This window comes from Eimeria tenella, genomic scaffold (assembly GCF_000499545.2).
Source record: "Eimeria tenella Houghton genomic scaffold, Eth_scaff135, whole genome shotgun sequence".
Classification (NCBI taxonomy): domain Eukaryota; phylum Apicomplexa; class Conoidasida; order Eucoccidiorida; family Eimeriidae; genus Eimeria; species Eimeria tenella.
The window spans coordinates 55,221-67,414 of record NW_013541508.1 but is presented as its reverse complement, the minus strand read 5'-3'; the positions used below and the strand labels follow the sequence as shown (position 1 = coordinate 67,414).

Genomic DNA, 12,194 nt, shown 5'->3' with positions numbered 1-12,194 from the left:
AAAAGGCTCTTTTGTATTTCTTTTCCAGAGCAGCAGCAGCAGCTGGGGTGTATGTACAGCTGCATTGGGTGTTGCTGCAGCCTCGAGACACCCCAGGCCGGGGCTCGGCTTGAAGAGGGGCTAAAAAAGACCTTCGGAGACGCGCATTTGGTTTAATTCCTCATAATCCTGGAAAAGAAATGAATTTAAAACAAAAAAGTGGCAAAAAAAGGAACTGATCGTGCGGTCTCCAGGTGCTCGGCTCGCTGCGACCGGTGGGGCCTCGCTGCAATGTACGTACACCTGACGCTGCAGCGCCGCCCGGAGCAGACTCGGGGAAGTTCTTCTTCATTTTGACTTTAAAACTCTTTTATTTCCCTTTTAAAGTGGAATGGTTAAGGTGTAATTACTAAGAAGTCTTTCTTCAGACTGTTGCGGCAGTCAGCTGCGGCGGACTCGGCCTGCGGTCGCCTGCGCAGGCTTCGCTCTGTGTACTTCCCCCTATTTTTCTGTTTTTGCACTATTTCAGGTGTACAGACAGCTCATTTAACGGAAAATGGCATTTAAATTGCATTTAAATTGCATTTAAATTGCTTCTAGTCGACAAATGCAGCGAAACGACCGCAGCAGCAGCACCAACGGCCTTCTGGGGACTCGACCAGCAGGGTGCTTCAGCCTTTCAGTGTAACACTCCCTCCCCCGAACCCTAAACCCTAAACCCTAGCTTATAAACGCTCAGACGCAAACCCTAAACCCTAAACCCTCAAGCTTCGGCCCCCAGGGCTGCTGCTGGGGCTTCCCACGCTTCAAAACCCTAATTTCTTAACCCTAACTACCCGACATCTAAACCCTTTCCCTGGGTCCCAACCCCTAGTTCCAAACCCTAAACCCTAAACCCTCGACCCTCAAGCTAAGCTTCAGCCCCCAACAGCCCTTGACAGCAGCGTGTCCCTTCGCGAGCGAGCCGCAACCCCAAACCCTAAACCCTAAACCCTAAACCCTGAACCCTTATTCATGAGCTGCTGTCTGCGTGTCTCTCTGGTCTGGGCAGGCCGGGCGTTGGAGTAGCCCGTCGCTCTCAAGTCGCGCAGCAGCAAAACCCAGCAGCAGCAGCAGCAGCACGAGCAGCAGCAGCAGCAGCAGCAACAGCAAAGGGGCGATGGCGAGCCACCGCCTAGAGTCGCCCCGCATGCGGCGGCTGCGGTCTGGACACTTCAGGCGGCTAGCAGCAGCAGATGAGCTGCCGCTGCTGGATTTGCTGCTGTGCAGCTGCTGCAAGCCTGCGCCGGAGTACGAAATAGTTTATGACAGCCCCCGTGTTGTTGCTGCTGCTGCTGCTGCTCGCAGCAGAAGCAGCAGCAGCAAGAAGCGCCCTGCGAGGCAGAAACAGCAGCGCCGAGCGAGAGTGCCTCAAAAACACGCGGTCAAACCAGAGCAGCACCAACAGCAGCAGCAGCAGCAGCAGCAAAGGTCCATTAGTTGGGCTGACGGGAGAGACGGCAACGAGGCTGCTGCGGAGTCTTTTGCTGAGCCGGAGCAGCAGAGCACAGAGTGTGAGCCGCAGAGCAGCAGCAGCAGCAGCAACAGCAGCAGCAGCAGCAACAGCAGCTGCACCATGCTGGCCTCCGCAGACCCCACGCCTCCCAAGGAAGCGCCTTCGCTGACTCCCACAGAAGTGACCCCGCGGGTGACTGCAGCAGCAGCAGCAGCAGCAGCACCTGCAGCAGCAGCAGCACCTGCAGCAGCAGCAGCACCTGCAGCAGCAGCAGCACCCGCAGAAGCAGCAGCAGCAAAGCAGCAGCCAGCCAAATCCCTTTCAAAGAAAGAAAAAGAAGCCCACAGGCAGAAGTCGAGAAGCCTGAGGTCTTCAGCCTCGCGTAAAGAGAGCAGCAGCAGCAGCAGCAAGGGGGAGCTCAAAAGAGACGGCAGCAGCCACAGAAACGAAGCAGCAGCAGATGCTGCTGAGCCCATGAGCAGGAAGGGGTCAAAGGAGCAGCTGCAGCAGCTGCAGCAGCAGCAGCGGCAGCAGTCGGTGCAGCGCTTGCGCTCCAAACTCAGTCTTCAGCAGCAAAAAGCAGCAGCAGCAGCAGCAGCAGAAACAGAAGGGCCCGTTGCGGGAAAAGTTGAACTTGATGTTATTGGACTCACGTGAGCCATACTCTGCTGCTGCTGCTGCTGTCGCTGCTGCTGCTGCTGCTCATGTGGATTTTGGAGGCTCCTTCCGGCCTTGCTGTCGCCGGTGTTGCTGCTGCTTCTCCTGTTCTCGCTGCTGCGATTGCTGCTGCCACTGCTGCTGCCTTTGCAGCTGCTGCTGCGCCAACAGCAGCAGCAGCCAGCTAATAGACACAGGGGGGTTACATTTTATCACAGCAGCCACCGCCGCTCACCTCTATTTACTCGTTGATTACGGGTTTAGGGTTTAGGGCTTAGGGTTTAGGGTTTGGGGTTTAGGGTTTAGGGTTTAGGGTTTAGGGTTTGGGGTTTAGGGTTGTGTGTGTCTGTGCGTGGCTGCAGGGGCAAACTTAAAATAGAAGGAGAAAGGCCTCAGGTTTTCTTGCTCTGCGGATACCTCAATGACAACCTTTCTGACGTGAGGCTTCAGGGTTTAGGGTTTAGGGTGTAGGGTTTGGGGTTTAGGGTTTAGAGTTTAGGGTTTAGCGGACGCCGCAGTTATATGCGGCGCTGTAAGCCCTGCAGCAGCAACTCTTGATCGCAGCGCCTGGCTCTGAGTCTGCAGCGCGAAGCCTTCAGGGTTTAGGGCCTAGGGTTTAGGGTTTAGCGCCTGGGGTTTAGGGTTTAGGGTTTAGGGTTTAGGGTTTAGAGTTTGCTGCTGCAGCTGCTAAACCACACCCGCAACCGCTCTCCCCCCGAGTCTTTGAACGCAGAGCATCGCCCCAACCGCGACGACGTTTACTTGCCTTTGACCCACACAGCAAGTCCAAATATAAATAAACAAATAAATGAATAAAATAAAATAAAATAAATAAATAAAATAAATAAATAAATAATAATGGTCGCAATAAGTGAAGAGGAGGCTTCTTGGGCTTTCGTTTCCCTGCTGCGTCTCGCCGCCCCCGCCTTCCGTGCAAATCTGCGTCTGCGTCTGTTGCTGCTGCTGCTGCTGCTGCTGCTGCAGTTCGTGCTGCCGCTGCAGCAAGAAGCTGCTGCGCTGCGGCTGACAGTGGTGCTTACCCAGGAAGTGGAGGAGAAGACAGCAGCAGGAAAGAAATGCACTTGGCGTCTCAAGGACTTGGGCTGCGTCGTCTTTCCCCTAGCCAACCTCAAGAAGCCCAACGTAAGCAGCAGCAGCAGCAGCAGCAGCAGTAGGGGGAGCAGCAGCAGCAGCAGTAGCACGAGTCGGAGTGGTAGCAGGAGTTGCAGCAACAGGACTAGCAACAGTAGGAGTAGCGGCAGCAGGAGCAGCAGCAGTGGGAGTAGCAGCAGAAGGAGTAGCAGCGGCAGCAGGGGTTGCAGCAGCAGCGCGAGTAGCAGCCGCAGCGGGAGTAGTAGCGGCAGCAGGAATAGCAACATTAGCAGCAGAAGCAGCAGCAGGGGCGGCAGCGGCAGCAGCAGTGGCTGCAGCAGCTAAGGATCGGGCCCAAAGTGCTCCGGTTGCTGTTGCAGAAGAAGCAGCCGAAGTACCGCTGCTGCTGCTGCTGCTGCTGCACCATCCACACAAGCGCTCCTGCTGCTGCTGCTCCTGCTGCTGTCGCAGCAGCGAAAGCTTTTGCTGCTGCAGCAGGGTGGCCCATACACTGAGCTGGCGCCTCATCTGCTGCTATTTTGTTTTCATTTTGCTGCTTCTGCTGCAGAGCCTTGACTGGGCCACTTATCCTCTTTCCGTCTCTGCAGCATTTTCTGGAAGCTGTAAGCTGAAACGCTGCTGCTGCTGCTACTTCTGCTGCCGCTGCTGTTGCTGCTGCAGCTTGCAGTGTACACACACCATCTTTAACTTTTCCCTTCTGCAGGCGGCACGTGCCCCAAAGCCGACTGTCCAGTTAGCTAGTTAGCTAGCTAGCTAGCTGCCCATCTAGCTAGCTCTCCGTGCTGTCCGAATATCTAGCTAGGTAGCTAGCCACCTAGTGCACTGGGTAGTTGACTGGCTCGTTCAGTAACTCTCTTGCTAGCTGTTCGTCTTTCTGGCTAGCTAGCTATCTGCCTAATGCGACGGCTAGCTAGTCATCCAACCAGCGAGCCAGATAGGTAGCTGCCCAGCTATCTAGCTGGCTAGCTAGCTAGCCAGCTGCCTAGCCAGCTGGCTATCCAGTTAGACAGCTGGCTGCCTAGATAGCTAGCTAACCAGCTAGCTGGCCAGCTAGCTTACCACCTAACTAGCTAGCTAGCTAGCTAGCCAGGGTGCATGCGTGTGTCTGCTTCCAGGTTCTGCGACACTGCGTTGCAAAGTTTCTTCTTTCTTAGTTGACGAGGGCCCGCCTGTGCCCGAAGACAAGCTGGAGCCGTAAGTGAATTTATTTTGCTTTATTTAATTTTATTTTATTTTATTTTACTTTATTTTGGTTTTTTGTTTGAAATAAATCAATTTGTTGGGTTGTTTTGTTGTTTTGTTTGGCCAGGTCGATTCAAATGGTGTATTGGGGTGGATTTATTGAAAAATTCCTCTTAATTAAAAAGAATTTATATTGTTTAGTTAATTAATTCTGTTTCGGCTGTGCTGTTGGACTTGGGCGCCCGAAGCTCGAAAAGTTGCTTACATGCATTTCTTCAAGTGCGGGGCCGTTGGACTATATTCTCCTGAAATTCTGCGAAATATTTTGAATTATTTCTGTTACATTTGAATTAATTCAATCAAATGAATTAAAATTGAGACAATCGGGTAATTTGGAAGCAAAAAATGGCGGCAGAAAGCAGAAAATGTTCAAGTTTCCATATCTGGACTTTTTCTAGTCAGCGCAACAGAACCTTTCTTGAACTTTCTGAATTCCGCGGATTTCAGCGGTTTATTTCCTTTTTAAATTCCAATTTTGCTTTTAAAAATAAATAAAATTATTAATTAACGCGAAATTTGAATTGTTGCATCCGTAGATCAAGTTTGCAATTCAAATTGTCTTAATTCAACAAATTTGAATTTCTTACTGGTCTTAAATGCATATCTTTCCTTTAAATGCATTCAACTGATCTTTTGTTTCATTTCTTTAAGTGTTGGTGTTAAATGAATTTTATTAAATGGATATCTTAAGTGGATTTAAACACTTAAATTCTTTTCATCCAGCTGGTTTGGTTTCATCAATTTGATCCATTTACAATGCATTTCTTTCTAGAGTTGTTTGAATGGACTAAACTGATTTGATTAGATGGATTTAATTAAGTGGATTTAATCAAATGGATTTATTTTAATTCATTAATTTAAGTGGACTTGTTCAACTCCATGCTTCTATTGGCTTCTTCCCTCAACTCCTTTTGTCGGGAGTTGCCTTAGACCTTCACCGCTGCTGCTGCTGCTGCTGCCGTTGCTGCTGCTGTTGCTGCTGTCTCTTTCTCTTTGTCCTCTTTTTCCACTGCTGCACTACCGCCTTCCCTCTTTCCCTTCAACTTGAAATTAAAGAAAACAGACCACGAGATAGACCAGTCTCATACTCCATTGATTTATTTATGTATTCATTATTTAATTTTATTTATTTAATCTTATTTATTTATTTATTCATTTATTTATTTGTTTGTTTGTTTGTTTGTTTGCTTCACAGATTTCAGCCGCCCCAGAATGTCGCCAAGTGGCGAAACGTCCGGGAGGAGCAGCAGCACTCGGCTGCTGCTCCTTCGCCCATGAGCAGCAACATCAGCAGCAGCAGCAGCATCAGCTGCAGAAGCAGCATCAGCAGCAGCAGCGGCATCAGCAGCGGTCGTATCAGTCGCAGTAGCAGCATCAGCAGCAGCAGCAGCGGCCGCATCGGCAGCAGCAGCAGCAGCTGCTGCAGCAGCAGTAGCCTCAGCAGCAGCAGCAGCTGCTGCTGCAGCAGCAGTAGCAGTAGCAGCAGCGTGGTGTATGCTGCTAGCGATGGCTCCGTAGTCGATGGCAGAGAGCTGCTGAAGAGTTCTTTTTCGCTTAATTGCTCTTTGCTGCTGTCGGGCGAGGCGGTACATACGTGGCAGCTGCAGCACGGGGAGGCTTCCCTCTTGCTGCAGCAGCTGCTGCAGTCCCAGGCCCCGCCGCAGCAGCAGCAGAAGCAGCAGCAGCAGCAAGAGGAGGACTTTGGAGGAGGAGCCGCAAACGGGCTTTCCCGCTGCAGCAGCTTGGAGGGCCCCTCCCCGCTGCTGCTGGCTGTCTCGCCTCCTCCCCAGAAGCAGCCAATTGAAAAAAGACAAAAAATAAAATTTTCAAATTCTTTCTTATTTGACAAAGACATGAGTGCTGGGGTTTGTAGGCCCCGGCGAGCGGTAGTAAACGCCCCGCGGTGCTGCGCCTCGCTGCCGTGCGCCAGGAGCAGCACCAGCTGCAGCAGCAGCAGCAGCACCAACAGCAGCAGCGGCAAGAACAGCAGCAGCAGCAGCAGCGGAGAGGTCACCTCACGCGACATGCAGGGAGGTTTCTGCAGCAGAGAGGGTGCGGAAGTGAAGCGAAGGACGGAAACGCCAGACCACTGCAGCAGCAAGGCACATAGAGGCTGCAGCCGCAGCAGCAGCAGCAGCAGCAGCAGCAGCAGCAGCGGAGTGATTGCAAATGCCATCAGCCCGCCCCTTAAGAAGGCAGCACCGCGATTGCCGCAGCTGCCACTGCCGCACCGTCAGCAGCAGTTGCTGCAGCAAGCGGGACGGCAGCAGTCACAGCCCCTGCTAGCAGCGCAGCTGCAGCACCCACCGAAGCAGCAGCAGCAGCAGCAGCTGCAGCAGCAGGGCTCTGGCGTCGGCCGCACAGTATTCAGAGAGGTATCTACAGCTCTGGAAGAGCTTCTTAGAGATGTCAGGGCCAACACTATTAGGGTGCAGCAGCGAATGCAGCAGCAGGAGCAGCAGGAGCAGCAGCAGGAGCAGCAGCAGCAGCAGCAGAAGGTTCTCTCAGCAGTGCCGAAGGCGAGACACACCACGCCGGGAGAACAGCAGCAGGAGGAAGAAGAGGAGCAGAAGCAGCAGGAGGAAGAAGAGCAGCAGCAGCAGCAGCAAAGACAGCAACGCTTTGCTGTCATTTGTCCTCAACAAACAAGCCCCATGATGCAGCCGAGCTGCTGAGGCGCCTTTGCTGCGTTTTCCTTGCTGCAGCTGCAGCAGCAGCAGCAGCTGCTGCTGCTGCACACTTTATGGCTGGCAACTGATTGTACTTTTTGCCCCTGCCCACGATGTGTAGACAATGAGGTGCTGCTGCTGCTGCTGCAACCGTGCATTTTTGCTGCTTTAGAGTAGACTTGCAGCAGCTGCTGCTGCATGGTCTAGCGTGCGGCGCACACACACGCTGGCCCAAACCAGGAGCAGCAGCAGCAACAACAGCAGCAACAGCAGCAGCGGCAGCAGTGGCAGCAGCAGCAGCAGCGGCGGCGGCGGCAGTAGCAACAGCAGCGACAGCAGCAGCAGCCGCAGCAGCAGCAGAAAAAGCAACAACAATCGTGAATGCAGCAATGACAACTATAGCTGCAGCAGCAATTGGTGCAGCAGCCACAGCTACAGCGGACTGCAGCAGCAGCCCCCGCAGCAGGTGCAGCAACAGCAGCTGTGGTGCCGCGGCTACTGCAGCTGCAGCAGCAGCAGCTGCTGCTGCAGCTGCCCCTATACAGAAATGCCAATTAACCTTAGAGTTAGCTTAGTGGAGAAGCAGGAAGCCCAGAGAGCTGCGGAGGCCTCAGGAAGAGGTGCTGCTGCTGCTGCATAGCAGCAGCAGCAGCACAGTGTAGCAGCAGCAGCATGAGAGTATGCTGCAGCGGCCATTCCCTTCGTTCTTAGGGCGGCCTTTAGAATTTACTCTTCTGTTTGGTTAGTTGTTTGGTGCTGCTGCTGCTGCTGCTGCTGCTGCTGCAGCTGCTTGGCAGCAAATGAATCTGTGTAAACAACCGAGGCAAAAACTAGGTGCTGGTGAGACAGGAACAAGCAGCAGCAGCAACAGCAACAGTGGCAGCAGCAACAGCAACGGTATCAGCAGCGGGAAGGTGCAGCAGCAGAGGCCATGCAGCACCAGTAGCGGCAGGGGAGTGAATTAGCAGCAAGACACTGCAGCAGGAGCAGCAGCAGCAAAGTGCAGTAGCTGCAGCAGCAGCACAGTGCAGCAGCAGCAGCAGCACAGCTTGCTGCAGTGGCATCGCTGTATTCGTTTTTAGGCGCTCAAGCTACACCAAATGCTTCGCTGGACAGTCACGTCGCTAGCTGCAGCAGCTGCAGTAGCTGCAGCAGCTGCAGTAACTGCAGCAGCTGCAGCAGCTGCAGTAGCTACAGCAACTGCAGTAGCTGCAGCAGCTGCAGTAGCTACAGGAGGTGCAGTAGCTCCAGCAGCTGAGGCAGCTGTAATAGCTGTACTAGCTGCAGCAGCTGCAGTAGCTGCAGTAGCTGCAGCTAGCTACCTAGCCACATGGGTAGCTGCGCAGCTAAGTAGGAGCACACAGCCGAAGACAGCTAGCCAGACAGCTAGCTAGCTGCGTGTCACTGCAGCTCTTGATGCTGCAGCAGCTGCAGCAGCAGGCTGCGCTGCTGCAGCAGCTGCACCTGTTGCAGCAGCGCAGCCTGCTGCTGCTGCTCGCCTTGCTGCAGCTTCCTAGCTAGCTGTTCAGCTAACCAGCCAGCTGCCTGCAGCAGCTTTATGCAGCTGCTGCTAGAGGAGCTGCTGCTGCGGCCCCTGGGGTGTACATACACCTCAAGTGTCTGGCTGGCTCGCGGGACGGCTGCGCTGTTGGCTTCCAGGGGTCCTTGGCATTTAATAAATGGAACAAAAGCACAATTAAATGTTACGTTTTAATTTATTTATTCGATTATGTGTAATTTCGTGCTTTAGAAACTTTTCAGAGCCTAAAAGCCCCTGGAAAAGAGCAGCCGAAGCCCCAGGCGCGGCAGCGCAGCAGCATCGGCTGCTGGCTGCGAGCCTTAAAGTTAGCCTTTTCACTCTTCGTTTTTAATTAGTTATTCAATTACGTATTTTAATTTCTTGAAGAAGCTGCTAGAAGCCTAACAGTGTACACACTGCGGCTTTCGTGAGCAGCAACAGCTGCTCCTGCGGCTGCAAGAGCAGCAGCAGCCACAGAAGCAGCAGAGAAGCAGCAGCAGCAGCAGCAAAGCCTATGTGCTGCGGGCGACTTTATCTCAACCGTACAGCAGGACGCATGAGGCTCAGCTGACCGCTGCTGCTGCTGCTGCTGCCGCTGCTGCCGCTGCTGCTGCAGCGTGAGGGGCTGTAGACACAGCAGCTTGTCGATACAGATGGGACCCCACAATGCAGCCAGGTATGCAGCAGCAGCTGCAGCAACCGCAGCTGCAGCTGCAGCTGCAGCAGCAGCAGCTACAGCAACAGCAGCTGCAGCAGCAGCAGCTGCAGCAACAGCAGCTGCAGCAGCAACACCTGCAGCAGCAACAACTTCAGCAGCACCAACTGCAGCAGCAGCCTATTGCGATGCTGCCCCTCAAGCCTGAGCCCACTGCTGCAGTGCTGCCGCCGCATGCAGCGCAGCAGCAGCGCATGGCTCTGCAGCAGCGGCAGCTCCCGCTGCAGCCGCCGCAGCAGCTGCAGCAGCTGCAGCTGCAGCAGCAGCAGCAGCTGCAGCAACAGCAGCAAATGCAGCAAGCCCGCCCGGGTGCCCAAAGAAACGTAGAGCCGAAGCACGTGCTGCTGCTGCTGCAGCGCATGGCTGAAGCAGACCCGGCCCGCTTTCAGGTCAGCAGCAAACTGCTGCTGCAGCACCCTTTGCTGCTGCTTTGCTTCTGAAGGGCCTCGCCTTCCCCACGAAATGCTGCAGGGCCCTAAACCCTAAACCCTAAACCCTCGCGGCGGGCAGAACAGCAGCAAGCTGCCCTCCCGCCTCGAGGGTTTAGGGCTTGAGCAAGAGGGCCTTGTCTTAAAGTCGAGGCTTTAAATTTTCCAACTTCAGGGTTTAGCGTTTAGGGTTTAGGGTTTAGGGTTTAGGGTTTAGGGTTTGCGCGCAGGGCGTGGAGCTGCCGCAGACGGGCGGGAGGTCTGTGGCGACTTTGCTGCAGTCGCTGGAGCAGCGGGGAATAGTGCGGGTTCAGGATGTTTTGAAGGGGGCTTACGAGCTGGCCAAGCAGCAGCAGCAGCAGCAGCAGCAGCAGCAGCAGCAGGCGCAGCAGCTGGCGGTGAAGGTGCAGCAGCCGCAGCCGCAGCCGCAGCAGCAGCCGCTCGCGAAGTCCCAGCTGCACCTGCAGCTTCAGCAGCAGCAGCAGCAGCAGCAAGACCGCCCGCTGGCGATGGCGCAGCAGCAGCAGCGCATGCCGCAGCAGAGCGACGCAGCAGCAGGAGTAGCAGCAGCAACGAATCGAGGAAGAATGCCTCCTGCTGCTGCTGCTGCTGCTGCTGCTGCTACTGAAGCAACGGCGAATGCAGCAGCAATGCACGCACCTGTGAGCAGCCCAGCAACAGAAACAGCAGCAACAGCAGCAGCAGCAACAACATCGTAGCAGCAAACGAAAGAGCGCCAGCAGCAACGCAGCTCCCACATGCCCGCTAGCAGCAGCAGCAGCAGCAGCAGCAGCAACAGGTGTTGCTTGATTAGTTGCTTTTGCGCTGCAGCTGCTGCCTGACCATGAGACCCTGGCGAAAGTTGCAGCTTACCCGCGAGACAGGTGAGACAGGGGCAGCAGCAGCAGCAGCAGCAGCAGCGCCAGCAGCAACAGCAGCAGCAGCAGCAGCACCAGTGCTTGCTGTGTTTCCCGCTAGTGAGACAAGCTCTGTAGCACACTGTCGGTGGCTCTTCTTGACTGCGTCGAGCTGCTGCTCTTACTGTTGCTGTTGCTGCTGCTGCTGCTGCTGCTGCTGCAGGCAGGTTGACTTGATCGCTCGTCTGCTGCAGAAGCCCCGGGGCCCTCAGGTGGCGCAGCAGCTGCAGCTAGCTGGCCATGTTGCTGCTGACGTTTGTGCTGAGGCTATGGCTAGCTGCACGGGCAGCGCGCAGCAGCAGCAGCAGCAGCAGCAGCTGAGACAGCGGCAGGCGCAGCAGCAAGCGCAGCAGCAGGCGCAGCAGCAGCAACAGCAGCAGCAGTACCAGCAGCAGCAGCAGCAACAGCGGCTGCAGCACATACGGCCGCAGGCTGCTGACTCCCAAATGCCTTCAGTGAAACGGCCCCGCGTGGAAGACAGCAGTAGCCGCAGCAGCAGCAGCAACAGAAGCGGCAGCAGCAGCAGCAGCGGCAGCAGCAGCAGCAGCAACTATCTGATTGCTGCAGACTACAGCACAGAGGGGGAGCGGCGCACATTTAGGCCGCAGCTGCTGCGGCAGCGCCCAAGGTTTATAAGTGTTATAAGGAAGCATCTGCCGCTGGCTGGGGATGAGCAGCAGCAGCAGCAGCAGCAGCAGCAGCGAAGGGGGTGGTCTTGGGTGCCCAGCGCGTCTGCTGCGCAGGTGCTGCAGCAGCAGCAGCAACTGCGTCAGCTGCTGCAGCAAGAGCTGCAGCAGCAGCACATAATGCGGCCCGTTACCGCTTCTGCCGCGACTCTTGCGCAGCAGCAGCAGATGCAGCAGCAGCAGCAACTGCTGCAGCAGCAGGAGGAGCAGCAGCAGCAGGGCATGCTGCGCCTCTACCTGCAGCGCCGGCTGCAGCAAATCATGAGGCGGGCTGGCTGCCTCAGCGGCGTGGCTGTTGTTGCTGCTGACGAAGCAGCAATTGTAGATAGGCTGCTGGAGGCTTTGCATCTGAGACTCACGTGCGTGCTATTGCTGCTGCTGCTGCTGCTACTGCTGCTGCTACTGCTGCTGCTGCTGCTGCTGCTGCTACTGCTGCTGCTACTGCTGCTGCTGCTGCTGCTGCTGCTACTGCTGCTGCTACTGCTGCTGCTGCTACTGCTGCTACTGATGCTGCTACTGCTGCTGCTGCTGCTGCTGCTGCTGCGTCTGCTTCTGTGGCTGTGAAGAAAGCCCCCGTACCTTGTGCTGCTGCCTGGTTATTCGCAGTGGAACAGCTCGCCACCTGCTGATTTGCTGCTGCACCTGCTGCTGCTGCATTTGCTGCTGCTGCTACTGCGCTGCAGCGTTTTGCTGCTCTCGCTGCATTTTCCGCTGCTGCTGCTGCATTTGCTGCTGCTGCTGCAGGCTGCTGTCCCCTTGTCTCGAAGCAATTTC

At 55.3% G+C, this 12,194-nt stretch overlaps 2 protein-coding genes across 2 annotated transcripts in view; both read left to right on the top strand.

Moving 5' to 3' along the window:
• Positions 1–1,030: 1,030 nt before the first annotated feature.
• Positions 1,031–7,161, top strand: ETH_00016345 (uncharacterized protein; the record flags this gene model as incomplete). Its single annotated transcript, XM_013373346.1, has 6 exons — positions 1,031–2,127; positions 2,494–2,569; positions 3,116–3,274; positions 3,792–3,846; positions 4,360–4,438; positions 5,682–7,161. Coding segments are annotated over 6 exons (2,946 nt in total), but the record flags the coding sequence as incomplete, so codon positions are not given.
• A 2,179-nt stretch (positions 7,162–9,340) lies between these two features.
• The window catches only part of ETH_00016340 (uncharacterized protein), a gene marked incomplete at both ends in the record, with an annotated part of 3,222 nt that continues 368 nt past the window's right edge, over positions 9,341–12,194 (top strand). Inside the window, 4 exons of the mRNA XM_013373345.1 lie at positions 9,341–9,778; positions 10,048–10,479; positions 10,649–10,701; positions 10,898–11,779. Coding sequence (XP_013228799.1) covers positions 9,341–9,778; positions 10,048–10,479; positions 10,649–10,701; positions 10,898–11,779 — 1,805 coding nt within the window. The remainder of the gene's footprint in view (positions 9,779–10,047; positions 10,480–10,648; positions 10,702–10,897; positions 11,780–12,194) is intronic.